The sequence below is a fragment of the Natrix helvetica genome (genome assembly GCF_964273705.1).
Source record: "Natrix helvetica genome assembly, chromosome: 2".
NCBI lineage: Eukaryota > Metazoa > Chordata > Lepidosauria > Squamata > Natricidae > Natrix > Natrix helvetica.
Window position 1 is genome coordinate 218,249,847 of NC_138552.1, and position 14,837 is coordinate 218,264,683.

At 39.7% G+C, this 14,837-nt stretch overlaps 1 protein-coding gene across 1 annotated transcript; it reads left to right on the plus strand.

The window, feature by feature from the left end:
- Positions 1–136: 136 nt before the first annotated feature.
- TAF5L (TATA-box binding protein associated factor 5 like) lies at positions 137–12,319 on the plus strand. Its single transcript, XM_081945545.1, has 5 exons — positions 137–459; positions 1,679–1,823; positions 5,241–5,345; positions 6,109–6,833; positions 9,743–12,319. The coding sequence occupies exons 2-5, from the start codon at positions 1,682–1,684 to the stop codon at positions 10,538–10,540; spliced, it is 1,770 nt and encodes a 589-aa protein (XP_081801671.1). The 5' UTR covers positions 137–459; positions 1,679–1,681; the 3' UTR covers positions 10,541–12,319.
- The last annotated feature ends 2,518 nt before the right edge of the window (positions 12,320–14,837 follow it).

Here is a 14,837-nt window from a genome sequence, read left to right on the forward strand (position 1 = left end):
AGAAAGAGCGCCTTCCCATTGGTTAGAAGGCCACGCCTGCGCAGTCGCCTTTCTCTCGGCCCACCTCCCCCCCCACCGTTCTCCTCCTCCTTCCCCCCCTTGCCCTCCCCCCCTCGGTTTCTCCGAGTCAGTTCCGTCAGTCATGGAGCGGCGGTTTTCAGCCGCGACAGTCATCGAAGCTGCTAACGCCGCCGGAGCTTGCAACGCGGGACGTCCGGGCCAGCTGAGTTTGCAGAAGGCTCCCCCAGGAGGAAAAACTGCTCGCGCCACCACCGGAGCCCGCGATCTCCGCAACACCAGCAGCAACCGCGGCGGAATCGTCTCGCGCGGCTGGGCGCAGTGACTGACGGCGCGAACCCGGGAATTCTGTCGCGTGCCTGCATCAGGAATCACCCACGTTCGCCGCGGCTCGCGCGCCCTCTCGCTCTCTCTCCCTACTTCCATGCCTGCAATGCTCCAGTGAGTATATTTCTTCCCGGCGGAGCTGCTTCTTTGCTCGGGCGGGTGGAAGAGAGTCGAGGCAAGCAGAGCTGCGCGTGGCGCGCGGAAGCGCTCTCGGGCCCTCCCTGGGTAAAATCGGGCTCTGTGTCTTGGTTTTCCCTTCTTCCCGCCGGTGCAGCTGCCGGAGCGCCAGGAAGAGCTGGAAGGGTGGGGAGGTGCTTCCCGACCGTGTATGGACCCCCGATCATCATTTTCTATCCCCCTTTTCTTTCCTTCCTCTCCCCGTGTTTGTTTGGGGGATTTTTTTTGCAAGTGCTTTCCCAGCGGACGGATGTGGCGGAAAAGGCAGAGAAACGGGAGGATGGTCTGTGCATCTTGCCTTGTTACGTTGGGAGCATGAAAGCCACAGTTCGTGAAACTTTTGAATAAGTGGACTTTATATTTGGCCGCCGTGTATTGGGTTCTGTTTTATCTTTTGCTTTATTGATGCTGAGTTATCGGTGGAGATAACCAAATAGAAGCCCACATAGAGCTTAGACAAAATAGCCACAGTAGAGATGAGCAGTAAGTTTAATTCTATCGTACTGTTTGAAATATCGTTATTGCTTATTGAACACAAACGCTTGACAATCCAAGAGTGTTGGTCCTGTCAGGAGTAGTATTTAGGGAGACATGTCTCTGATGGATAAAAAAAAGTGAACAATTAGGAGGAGATGCAACAATTCAGCCTGCATGGTAAGTTATGAAAAGCCACACATTCCCCACCTGTGAGATCACCTAGAATATTCATCATCAATAATGCCATATAGTGTTGAAAAATAATTTGCAAATAAAGATTAACAAGCAATTTAATATTTGATGGGTGCCATGAAATCTAAAAAGTTAGATTGTCAGTGAACATAGCAATTATGCTTTATTTGATCAATAGACTGGTTAAAAGCATTGTTTTATGTGATTTGTAAATTAGACCAGTGACAATTTGAAGTCTTCATTGGCAAAATCCTTGCTCAACATTTAGTTAAGGTTTTATTTTAAATAATCATGAAAATATTTCATTGCCCATCTCAAAATGCTGAAATCTAAACACTACCTCCCAATATTGTATGAGTTCTCTCTGATTGAAACATTGCAGTGGCTTGCAGTTTGCAATAACTTAACGTCTTAAGAAAATGCTACATAAAACTCATGGGTTTTACTGTTTCCTTGGAATTAGAATTCTGCTTCTCTTTCTTTGAAGGTCATGAAACGTGTACGCACCGAACAGATTCAGATGGCTGTTTCCTGCTATGTCAAACGCAGGCAGTACGTAGACTCAGAAGGTCCCCTGAAACAAGGGCTGCGCTTATGTCACACAGCTGAAGAAATGGCAGCTAATCTAACAGGTAGACAAGAAAGAAACAGTGAACTTATTTTTATAATACTACAAAATGTCTAGGCATTTACTTGGAATGAGACTGAACATAATGAATCGAAATCATCAGCATTCAAGTGGAGGGGGACTCAGAAAAGTCAAAATGGTAGCTGTGAATGCGTGATCAAAATCCCATCCTTTTTTACATGCATTGCATGAGCAGTTCATTTAAGGAGTGGGGTTTTTATTGCATGGTCACAACTACTGGCTTGACTTATTTGATATTCTCTGCAAATGTCCATGTAAGCAGGTATGTCGTTAAAATTATTTATGTATACATATTTTCATAATTATAAATATAATAATTTTAAAAAAATAAAATCATTTTAATTTATTGTATTCCATCTTAATTATTTTTACAAATAACTCAAGGCGGTGAATATATTCCTCTTATTTTTCCCTCTAACAACAATGCTGTGAGGTGGGTTGGGTCAGAGCTGAGAGAGAATAACTCTCCCAAAGCTGCTAAGCCTTTTTATGGCTAAAAGGTGGGACTAGAACTCGTTGTATTCTGCTTTCCAGCTGGTGCCTTAACCACTAGACTAAACTGGTTCTTTATTTAATCAGTTAATATTTGCAAGGAAAACTTGCTAGAGATTCTGAAATAAGAAAATATAATGAAACGTCTAGTTAATAACTGCTATTGCTGAATGTTTGAAAGTGATTCATTTGGGAACTGCATCTTTAAATTATTGCATATCTTGATATATTGAGATCAACTGCACATGTATTGATTTAGTAAATTAGTTAAATTAACCACTGAATTGGAACATTTATTTCATAAGTGAAATAAAATTATGGGAGATTGTGTTGTTTAGAAGTGGTTAATATGTTCTAAACCTATGAGCTAATAGCATACTTAAAATCTTGGTGTGGCAATTCTGGATTCTATGGATATATTAAATTAATCTAAATAACTTAAGGATGTTATGTCATTTTTGGACAGTTCTATATTTATTTATTTATTTATTTATTTATTATTCATATTTATAGACCGCCCCCTCTCCCGAAAGGGACTATGAAATAACAGCATTTTAAAACAAATAGCAATAAAGTGTGCAACTTGAAGTTATGATTGAGGGGGATGGGGGAATACCAGGCACCATACATATATAAACAAGTACCTGAATTAGCTTGTTGGAGGCATTATTAGCGTATGCAATTGTGTGTATATAAAAAAGAGTAAAAACAGCTTCATAGGAAAACAGGTGTATACACTGAGCATTCTTGTTTGCAGTGATGCTGGAATACATGTCAAATAACCTTAGCCACATGTTCAGAGTTCATTATTTTTATATAACTTATATAAACCTAGAGAGAATAAATGCAAGACCCTAATTAAATTAATAGAATTTAAATGATGTAGGATTTGCATGGCGCAAGCTGATTAAGATATATTCCTAAAATGTCTTTTTCCCATTTTTGAGAACTATTAGGCAACTTAACTGCAAAAGTTGCTTCTAGGTTTCCTATTGTGGGACTTTTATGGAATGCTAACAGTTAAATTTAGGTTTCCAGCTTGACAGGAAAATCTCTGACAATAAGCAGGATCTGGTAATGATGCTGAGCCAAAGACCTAGCCATCCTGAGAGGTTATTTGTAGACATAATCTAGAAAATTATGTTGGTGGGGTAATAATCTCAATGAGGCAAATCCAAACCAGAGATCAAGAAAGAAAAAGGATTTTAATGCCCGTCTGACCCTCTCAGTTCTTTGCTTGTCCCGAAGGTGGAGAGGATTCGCTGAAGGAGATAGGCTTCCTAAAAATCAGACAAAGGTATCTTTTGATAGGAGCTCTGATATCAGAGTGTCTGTCTTTGCCTGAAATCCCTCGTTTTTGCATCTATTCTCATGCTACAGTACATCGTATACAAATGCCTCAGTGGAATTTCAGAGGATGGGGAAAGTCTCTTTCCTTCATTCCTTTCATCCATGTTCTTTTTAAAATTGTGTAAGATAAGTTAGTGACATACAGTTAGTGATTCCCAAGCTTAATTAGGATTCTAGATTGCATAGATCAGGGATGTCAAACTCAATGTGCATAAACCCGCATCAGGATTGTATTTGACCTCGGGGGGGGGGGACTCAACATGACTCCTGTCGGGGGCGCCTATGGTGGCCCAAGCACTCAGTTGGTGAAAACAGGCTCTTGGACTCTGTTTTCTGCTGCCACGGCCTCCTGCAATCCTCTGCCCAGTGAAAACGGAGCTCGAGCTTGGGAGCCTGTTTTCACTGGCAGAAGCACTATGGGCCAGTCCTTCAATGTTTACAGGGCAGCCCCATGGGCCAGATCTAAGAACTCCTGGTAGAGTTATACTCAAGGTAAAATTAGTACAAGTACCGTTTGGATTTATAGCGGACATTTAGATGGATATCTAAAAATGATAGTGGATTATTTGATTATTGAATAATCTATTTAATTTAGGAATGGACGCAGCTGAAAGAAATAATGGATTCTGACATTTCATGTGTCATCAATTTTCTGTGATAGTAATCACTGATAACAAGTTATACCTATGATGGCGAACCTATGGCACGCGAAGCCATTTGTTAAGGCCCAGCTGACTTGGGTCTTTTTTTCGGCCATTTTTCGCCCTCCGGAGGCTTCTCTGAAACCTCCGGAGGGCGAAAAAAACCCCAACTCACAAACCAGAAGTTTGGGAACTGACTTTCGGGTTACCCATACGGCCGTTTTTCACCCTCCGGAGCCTTCAGGGAAGCCTCCTGAAGCCTTCGGAGGGCCTCCAGCGGTGTGCAGGGAAAGATGTTTTCACCATCCCCATGCTTCTAAAAAGCCTCTGGAGCCTAGGGAGGGCGAAAAATGGGTCCATCGCGGACCAAAGCGGGGGGGGACGACAGGGATATGTGTACACATGCATGCAGGGGGGGCTCGCACATGCATGCGTGGGGGGGTTGCGTGCATAGCATGGGTGTAGGCACCCGCGCACAACCCCCTCTTTGCCCCCCCCCCGGCTTTTGGCACGCGATCCGAAAAAGGTTAGCCATCACTGAGCTATGCTAAATACTGAAGGTTTTTTTGTGTGGCATGTTTAGTTTAGTTACATGTGTGAATTATTCTATATGATGAAAAAAAAAAACCTTAAACTGGATTAATAGAAATATAGGCCATTACCTTAACAATCTTAACTTATTTGTAAACTTTATCTACAGACAAGAAGTCTACCAAGCATTGTGGATTATTTTCAGCCTGATTGGTACCCTTTCCATTTGCCCTATAAAAATAATGGAAACTAATGTTTACTAGATTGTTTTAAAAATGCAGAAGTTATGTGTTTCAACATAAAAACAGCAGAAAGTTACATTGCAGCATTCAATGTCTTCGAAACCCAATTGTCTTCATTCTTTTTTTTTTTGTTGTGTTTTTTAGTACAATCTGAATCGGGTTGTACAAATGTGATTTCTGCTGCACCCTGCTTAGCAGAGCCCCAACAATATGAAGTACAGTTTGGGCGGTTGCGCAACTTTCTGACAGGTGGGTAAAATCCAGATTGGAGCCATAGATTTGTTAAGTGAAAGGTTCCTGGCATCGTATGCCAGATTTAAGGGTCAAGCAGATTTCTCCCGCACAGTTGCATAGCTGTTGTACTCATGCATTTGAAAATGTTAAAGTTCTGGCTAGGGAGTACTCAAAGCAACAATGCACAGAACAAGTCAGATCAATCAATCAGCATGCATCTCTGCTTGAATGGGGAGGTGTTTGCGTTGGGCCTGTCTGCAGTCTTTTGCAACCTACGTTTACCCTTTGCTATCTAGATACTGTATGTGGTAACGGCTACAGGTAGTTGCAGGCAACTCTAAACCAACCTTTAGTCATTAGGCCAAGGAAGTGATTTTTCAAAAGCCATTGGAATGTTAGTCCCTGCAATTTCCATTTCTAACTCTTATCTCTGCTCTGATGGCATTTTATTCTCTATCAAAGATGCCATAATAAAGTAAAGAAAAGGAGAATCTTCCTGATTGGAGTTCCATAGACAGAATGTCATTCTATTACCAGAGCAAATGTTTTAAAGGGCTAGAATGTCTGCCCATCCCAAATTCTGCCATAGACAGGGTTCCTATGTGAGTTTTAGACTTACCCTGTATTTCTTAATGAACAGATGAGTATTCCCTGTTTATATAATCAAAAGGCTATCTGCAAAAGGGGTGAGAGCTGGCTTGCTTAATTTTCACTCTTAATATATCTGCTGAGCACTCAGTGAGGAAAAATGTCATTTTTCTTTTTATTTGATGTTTAGATTCAGATTCCCAGCATAGCCAGGAAGTGATGCCTCTCCTGTACCCTCTCTTTGTCTACCTCCATATCAACATGGTCCAAAATGGCCTAAAGAGCACAGTGGACAGTTTCTATAGTCGCTTCCATGGGATGTTCTTACAGAATGCCAGTCAGAAAGACATCATTGAACAGTTGCAAACTACATTAACAATTCAAGACATCCTGTCCAATTTCAAGCTTCGGGCATTTCTGGACAATAAATACGTGGTCCGCCTTCAGGAAGAGAGCTACAACTTCCTCCTCCGCTACCTCCAGAGTGATAATAACAGTGCTCTCTGCAAAGTCCTATCCTTGCATATTCACCTAGATGTGCAGCCCGCCAAGAGAGTGGACTACCAGCTCTATGCTAGTGGTGGCTCTTCACGCAGTGAGAGCAATGGCCTGGAACCTACTGATATGCCTGCTTCCATCCTGCAGAATGAAGCAGCCTTGGACCTCCTGCAAGATAGCATTAAAAGAGTCAAAGATGGGCCACCATCCCTTACTACCATATGTTTCTATGCATTCTATAATACTGAGAAGTTGCTGAATACAGCAGCGATCTCGCCAAATGGCAAATTGCTGGCTGCTGGTTTTGACAATTCCTGTGTAAAGCTATGGAGCTTGCGGCCCAAGAAGCTGAAATCTGAGCCTCACTTAGTAGATGTTTCCCGAATTCACTTGGCCTGTGATATCTTGGATGAAGAGGTCAGAGTATCTTCTTATCCTGATTTTTTTTTTTTATTGAATCATGGGTAGAATGTATTACATTTATATTGAAATGCTTTATGTGGAAGATTCTCAAAATTGTCATGTTCTCACAACCAAACCAACAGCAAAGTCTGCCTCACATTGATGCTTTCCTTCTACCTATTAGTCACATGGGTAGGCTGGACAGTGAGAAATGATAGGGAGACAACAATAGTTTGCCTGGGAAAAGATTTAAGTTAAAACTGCCCATTTTCCCACCTCTTGATAATAATAGAACTGATCAAATACTTGTCCTTATTAAATTGAACATTTCATTAGCCAATTGTGACTCCTTATGGTGGCAATTTCATTCTTCATTTGCATTTATGGTAATACACCAGTGGTGGGATTCAAATGTTTTTACTAGCGGTTCTGTGGTGGGCTTGGTGGGCGTGGCAGGGGAAGGATACTGTAAAATCTCCATTCCCACCCCACTCCAGGGAAAGGATACCGCAAAATCCCCATTTCCTCCCGATCAGCTGGGACTCAGGAGGCATAGAATAGACAGGGGCGGGACCAGTCAAAGGTGGTATTTACTGGTTCTCTGAACTACTCAAAATTTCCGCTACTGGTTCTCCAGAACTGGTCAGAACCTGCTGAATACCACCTCTGTAATACACCTCCACCTTTCAAAGGCACAAATCAAGATGAGTTATAATATTTGAGTCAGAAAGGGAGACTCAGAAAGTGCTTTAAGTTATAATCTCAAATTTGCTCATGAGAAGGAAAGCTACTTATAGGTCCATGTACCACTATGAACTGTGAATGTTCAGGGTGGTTTTGAGACAGAATTCAATAAGATGCATGATTAATCTAGCTATTATTTCCACCACTACTGTATGTGGCACAACTGCCTAAACGCAGCAGTTTTGCAATTGCCTAAAATAATTCCTAAAGTAGTTTTGTGCAACTAATGCCTAAAGTAGATTGGTCAATGATCAATTAAATGGAGCGATTGCTGCTCCTGCAAGTGAGGATGCGCATGTGTGAGCTCACTGCCCATTTCCATGGCCTGAATGTAAATCCCAAGCGCAAGTTGGGGACCCCTGACTTACAATAGAGATATGCTATCTATAATTTTATAGATTTGTAATAGAATTGGGGGCAAGAGCATCTTACTGAAGGTAAGGAGGGGTCCCTCAGTCTTCTGATTATAGCACAAGATTTGTATATTTTATTATTTTTTCTTCAAAAACAATGGTACGGAATCTTTTGCACCATTTTTATGTCTCTAAAAACAAATAAGGCAAGCAAGACCCAGTTACGTGTTATTATACATCCAGCTTTTAACATAATCCAAATAATATATTTGCAGAAGATGCAAAGCATCTTAATTATTCCTGCTGTTAGTGTACAGCTGCACAAGATATTATTATGGTTTAGTAAGATATGTACAGAATTCTTTTTGACCTGCCAGCAGTTTTAATATTCCAGCCATGGATCAGATATAGAAATATAGAATATAATAGAAATAGCAGTGCCTGTTTCCATCCCTCAGGGACATTTCAGATCGTACTTCTTAAGAGATAATTGCTCTTTGAAACGACAGCTACTATAGGGTGTCCCTTGCGACTCCATATCATTTTCAGTACTTCTCAACATCTGCATGAAACTGGTAGAGAGGTCATCAAGGGATTTGAAGCTGGGTGTTATCAGTATATTGTTGACACCCAGATCTCCTTCTCTATAAAAACATTGGGTAATGAAAATGATTCATGTAAATGCCTATTAATGGTAGTTGAGGGCAATGATATTGGATTGATTAGTCTCTGAATGAGGTATTAATTCCATGGAAGCCATAGTTTTATAGCTTCCATTTAAAACTATAGTTTTATAGCTTCCATTTAAAACTAAATTTCAATGGGCCTATATTCTCCCAGAAAGACAATCAGTAGAAGCAGATGCATTCTCTATGCTCTTTCTTAGACTAAAATGATATTAGTGGTATACAAGCTGAAAATATCCAAGCTTGATTATTTTTTCATATGGCTGCTTTTGTATTTGATCCACAAACTTTGGTTAGTATAGGACAGTGATGGCGAACCTATGGCACGCGTGCCACAGGTGGCACGTGGAGCCATTTGTCAAGGCATGCAAGGTGCTGCCCTGTCAGCTGGCCAGCGTGCATGCGCGCGCTGGCTAGCTGAGTTCAGCCTTTTTTAAAGCCATTTTTCACCCTCCCCAGGCTCCAGAGGCTTTATAGGAGCCTGGGGAGGGCGAAAAGAGCCTCCCCGCCCCGGAGACAAAGTGACTTCCGGTTTGCTCGGAGGGTCGTTTTAAGCGCTCCGAAGGTGTCAGGGAAGCCTCCGGACAGTCCCTGAAGCCTTCGGAGCGCTGAAAACGACCCTCTGAGCAAACCGGAAGTCACTTTCGGTTTGCTCGGAGGGTCATTTTGAGCGCTCTGAAGGCGTCAGAGAAGCCTCCGGACAGTCCCTGAAGCCTCCAGAGGGCCTCCGTGGGGGCGGGGGAGGCTCTTTTCACCCTCCCCAGGCTCCTATAAAGCCTCTGAAGCCTGGGGAGGGCGAAAAAAGCATGTAAAAATGGGGGGGGGGCGCCTGTAGTGCGCGCATGTGCACGGGGGGGTGTCGAGCATTGCATTATGGGTGCGGCACATCTGCACATGACCCCCCTGCGCTCCCCCCACTTGTGGCATGTGAGCCAAAAAAGGTTTGCCATCACTGGTATAGGATTTGGCAGCCAAGTTGGTCTTTGAAAAGGACTCTCAAGAAGACCATTTTTTACCAGCACTTGGGAGTTTTTCATTGACAGCCTTATTTATTTCTGTTAGTTGCAACTGGTAAAAATACTATTATTGTATTGAAAAAACAAAAGCTTAGAGAAAATTTGTCTCTTTATTCTTTTTACAGGCTGAAGACGATGATGATATAGGAACTGAAATGAAGTTATTAAGAGGGCACTCTGGACCAGTGTATAGCACAAGTTTTTTGTCAGACAGCTCAGGATTGCTGTCATGCTCTGAAGATACAACTATCAGATACTGGGATCTTGGATGTTTTACAAACACTGTCTTGTACCAAGGACATGCTTATCCGGTGTGGGACCTGGACATCAGCCCTTGCAGCTTGTACTTTGCTAGTGCTTCTCATGACCGTACAGCCAGACTCTGGTCATTTGATCGGACGTATCCCCTACGGATATACGCGGGCCATTTAGCAGATGTCGACTGCATCAAGTTTCATCCAAATTCTAACTACTTGGCAACAGGATCTACAGATAAAACAGTGCGGCTCTGGAGTACCCAGCAAGGAAACACAGTACGTCTGTTTACAGGTCACCGAGGTCCTGTCCTTTCCCTTGCCTTTTCTCCCAATGGTAAGTACTTGGCCTCAGCAGGTGAAGACCAGCGCTTAAAATTGTGGGACTTGGCATCTGGAACGCTTTACAAAGAACTGCGGGGCCATACAGATAATATCACCAGCCTTACTTTTAGTCCGGATAGTAGTTTGATTGCTTCTGCATCAATGGACAACTCTGTTCGAGTCTGGGATATTCGAAACACTTACTGCAATGCTCCTGTAGATGGCTCTTCCAGCGAGCTAGTTGGAATATATACTGGGCAGATCAGTAATGTACTGAGTGTACAGTTTATGGCCTGCAACCTTCTTTTAGTGACTGGAATTGCACAAGAGAATCAGGAACATTAGCCTTTTTGAAAACGGGACAGAAGATGTTATTGAAAACTAGAGTCTATTATAAACTGAGAATATATATAATTGACTGTGAATTTTTCCCCTCTCCCTTTGTTAGACATCCAGAATGATGGAAGTACTGTATTTGAAAGTATCTTTTATTTTTGCAAAAATGATAGGAAGGGAGAGCAATAGAAGAATTTCACCATAGTTCTATATTAGTGCAAAGTTAGGAAGCAATGTAATAAAGTGAACAGCCCAGAATATTTTGATATGGGGTAGTCCAAAACCTGGTCCAAACAAGTAAAATCATCACTGGAGCATTTGCACTTAAATATCCTGCATTGATGGGAACATCCTACCTATTTCTACTACTGACTTATCTAAATAGCAATTATGTAGTACAGTTAACATCACCTTGAGTAGAAAAATATATTCTGTTCTGAGGATGTTCCCAAATATATAACGTTTCAGTAATGTTTAAAGTAACACCAAAGGAGTTTCCCAACTCATTAGCATAAAAGATATGAGATTAGATCTAAATAATAATAAAAAAAACTTCCCTTCCATGGGATCTCTTTGATCCAACAAAGAGAACCAGGTGAGTGAAGAGGAAAGACTATTTCCCACTGCAATCTCTGTGATTTCCCAACCTTCTGCAGTTGATTTTCAAAAGAGTAGAAGGGAATTAAAGGAGAAGGAGTGTTGCCATTGTATCATTTTTTAAAATATATATGGCAGTTGTTGTCACTACCAAATATATGAAGTGATTTTAATTCTTTATATGGACCATAACATTTGCAGCTATTCCTAGATCAAAATTTTGGGGTTTTCCTGGATCTGTTTGCACTGTGATGATGACATAAAATATTAGATTAATCGATGAAATAATAATTAGCTGTGGAAGGAACCAGCAAAACATGGCTGAATTTGTTGTAGCACATTTCAACTCCATGTAGAAAGACAATTCCCCTCCTCAGAAACATTATCTCCAGACCATATGAACAAAGATATCCAGGGAATGGAAGCTAGTATCATTACATCATTAATTAATATAAGCTTTGTCAATATCTGATGTTTTTCACTGAAATGAACATTTCTGTAACTTTTCATATACAAGTGTCAGCATGCAAAATGGAGCGGGAGATGGGAACAGCAATTTTAATTTCTTCATTCTGAGAGAAGATCAAATATTTCTGCTTTCGGAAAAAAGATTTTGTATTTTTTTTAATTAAAATGTTTAGCTTAAAGAGAAAAGTTTGGCATCTCTGTATGGAATTCAGATTTTATGAAGTAGATAAATCTAACTTTGTCACATGGGTGAGGATCTTTTTTGTATCTTGTCCATGTCAATCTAACAAATATACAAAAATCATCTCTTCAGAGTTCTATACCATTTTGCAAATTGTTTTTTTAAAACTGAAAACATTTTTGTATACAACTTTCCCTAACATACTTTTTACACATCTTGTATGCATCATTTCCCCAAATATATTAATTTTTGTATACGTCTTTTTCAGCCAAAAATACTTTAAGTCAGATGTTTGCAGGCTCTGAATTTTATGTCTGTTCACATTGTGGACTCTGTGTTGATGGATCGCATAATTTTGCTTGAAATAAAATCCATGACAGGATTTCTTACCCAGATATAAGCACTATTCATGTTTTATGCACTTATTTTATATATTTTGCAAAGTGGAGGCTGGAGAAAACAGATTTTAAACAAAGCTAACATACAAGTAACATGTTTAAAATTTCTGATTGCTATTTTAAAATACAGTAAAATGAGCAACCATTTCTTATCAACTTTAATAAAAGTATACAAAAGTTTCTGATGCTTAAAAAAACCAATGCAATATAAGTAGCTGTATCCAAGAAGCAAATCTAATTCAGGGTTTCTTTTCGTAATATATGAAAGTTTATTCCCTCTGCAGTCCTCAAAATCCACTCAATGTTGTACAATTGTGAGATATTCCAGGGCAGATTTTGGAGGGCTCACAGAACTGCAGAGAAAAGTAGAGGAATTCTGTTACACAAGTGAAAGTACATTTGCACAATGTTGGAGGTTGTTTTTATGTTCCTTTAAGATGGAATGTTCAACTTTTGAGGAGAAAAGTGTTATAATAGAATGAGAAAAGGAGCTGTGACAAAGGACACTAAGCTTCATTACATTTAAATCAAAGACGTTTAAGTACTCATGCATTTAATTATTTTCTACTTCCATCACTTTAAAATTCAGTTCAGTAGCAATTTTTGAAGGAGCATGAATTACACATCTAAAAATAGTCACCATAACACGCACAGTAAATTAATTCAACATTAAACATATACAGACCAAAAGAAAAAGACAATAGATCTTGTTAGGTGCCAAAGCCTGTTGAAAAATGTCTTCTAAAATGGCAGATACTGTTTGGTGGTGCCAGGACTTTTCTTGTGGAAGTATGTTCCACAGCATGGGAGCCTCCATTCTGATTCATGCCCATCTTACCTCTTGCAAGGATGAGACTAGTTGATTCAAGCTGTTCATACAGGATGGGCACACAAAAGGCAAAAAAAAAAAAATCAAAATCAATGGCAGCAAAATTCTTACAGATCTTCTTGGATTATTGAGATTAGGCTAGGATTCAAAAAAAAAAACCCATAGACATCCACAAACAGTTAAGAGTATATTACAGACAGCAAGAATTAAGCTGCATTGATCTAAAATAGCACAATTGTTTAAATGCATGGGCTTATGTTGTTAAAGAGGCTGAGTTGAATCATAATAAATATTCCATGAATAGAAAGCCTTGAACATTTAGTGTTTTGGAGCTGGCTAATACAGATATTATCTTATACAATAAGCTGTGCCCTAAAATCAAGTTGTTATCGGATGCTATATAGATCATATACCTTATATCTCAGTCTAAAATGTGAAAAGTTTAAACTTACACTGAAAGTAATTAACAGTTAAAAGCCAAGGAAAAGATATGCATTTTTATGTCTATGGAGATTTTCAGTCATCCAGACTATAGTTCCAAAGCTGCTTTGAGTTTTAGGGTCTTCTAGATCTGAAACTTTACCATCGTTGATTCTGGATTGCCCCAGATCTGGTTTGCAGTTTGGAAATCCTTGAGGAGCAGGTGGCAGTCATGGCCAGGAAGGCTTTTGCATACTTTGCAAAAGTGCTTTTTCAAGAGGCAACTGGGCTTTCTTATTTTCCTTTGAAGACGTTTCACTTCTCATCCAAGAAGCTTCTTCCGCTTGGATTTTTTTTAAAAAATAGAGCAAGTTCAAAGAAGGTCAAGGAAGATGCTCCTAACTAAAATCTTTTTTTTTTTTAATTGAGTGAGGTAAGTATGCTCAGCCATGAAAAAAGATGACTGAGTGGGGACATGACAGCAAGTTGAAGTGCAAAGTCAAGAATGTTAACTACAATCCTACCACAGTTGACACTAATGGATTTGACTTACATGAAGATAGATTCTGATTGAATGTTATTTAAAATAGTATATAACTAATAAGAGCAATTTGACAGTGAAGCTAATTACCACGATAAATGGAGCACTCCCCTTTGTTGAATGTGTTCAAGAAGTACAAAGCCATCTTTGTGGATGCATTCTTTGGATATATGTCCTAAACAAAGCGTTGGACTGAGCGGCTTACATAAACCCTTCCAGTTCTGTATTATTATTCTATTCAATCATATAGCATGTAATAAGAGTCTAAATTGCATTATCTTTCCACTTCAGAATTAAAATTGTCTCCTTAGTGTTTATTTCTTGTTGGCCTATAAACAAATGTAAGAGGAATTGTAGTTGTTTGCTTATGCAACCTGATGGCCATCATCTCTATATCGACATCATTTTAAATGCACATAAATGCAATGATCTTTCTTTGAGTCTACATTGGTTATTTCTAGTCCAATTCTACCAAAAAATGGCCACTTACTACAAGCTGTGGTTTAATTTTATACTTACAAAAACCTGCAGGAAAACATAATGTTCCAATTGGAATTGCTTTGTTACTGTCTCAAAATCTCTACAAAATAAATGAGATAGCAATTTCACCACAGAATACAAAGTACGGTACTTGAAAAAAGGACAGAAGAAAATGTCCTTATGGTATATATACAATTAGAGAATATGCACTAAAGATTGCACTGCATTCATGAGATTATACAGATTATACAGATAACAATCATAAAAAATTAAGTAGCACCACATTGAAGTAGCACCACATGTGAAGATTTTCAATCCAACTTGTTCTTCAGTCTAGCAACTTCTTTGTTTTCTCTCATTCTGCTCTAGTTCAAAAAAATAATGAAATTTTC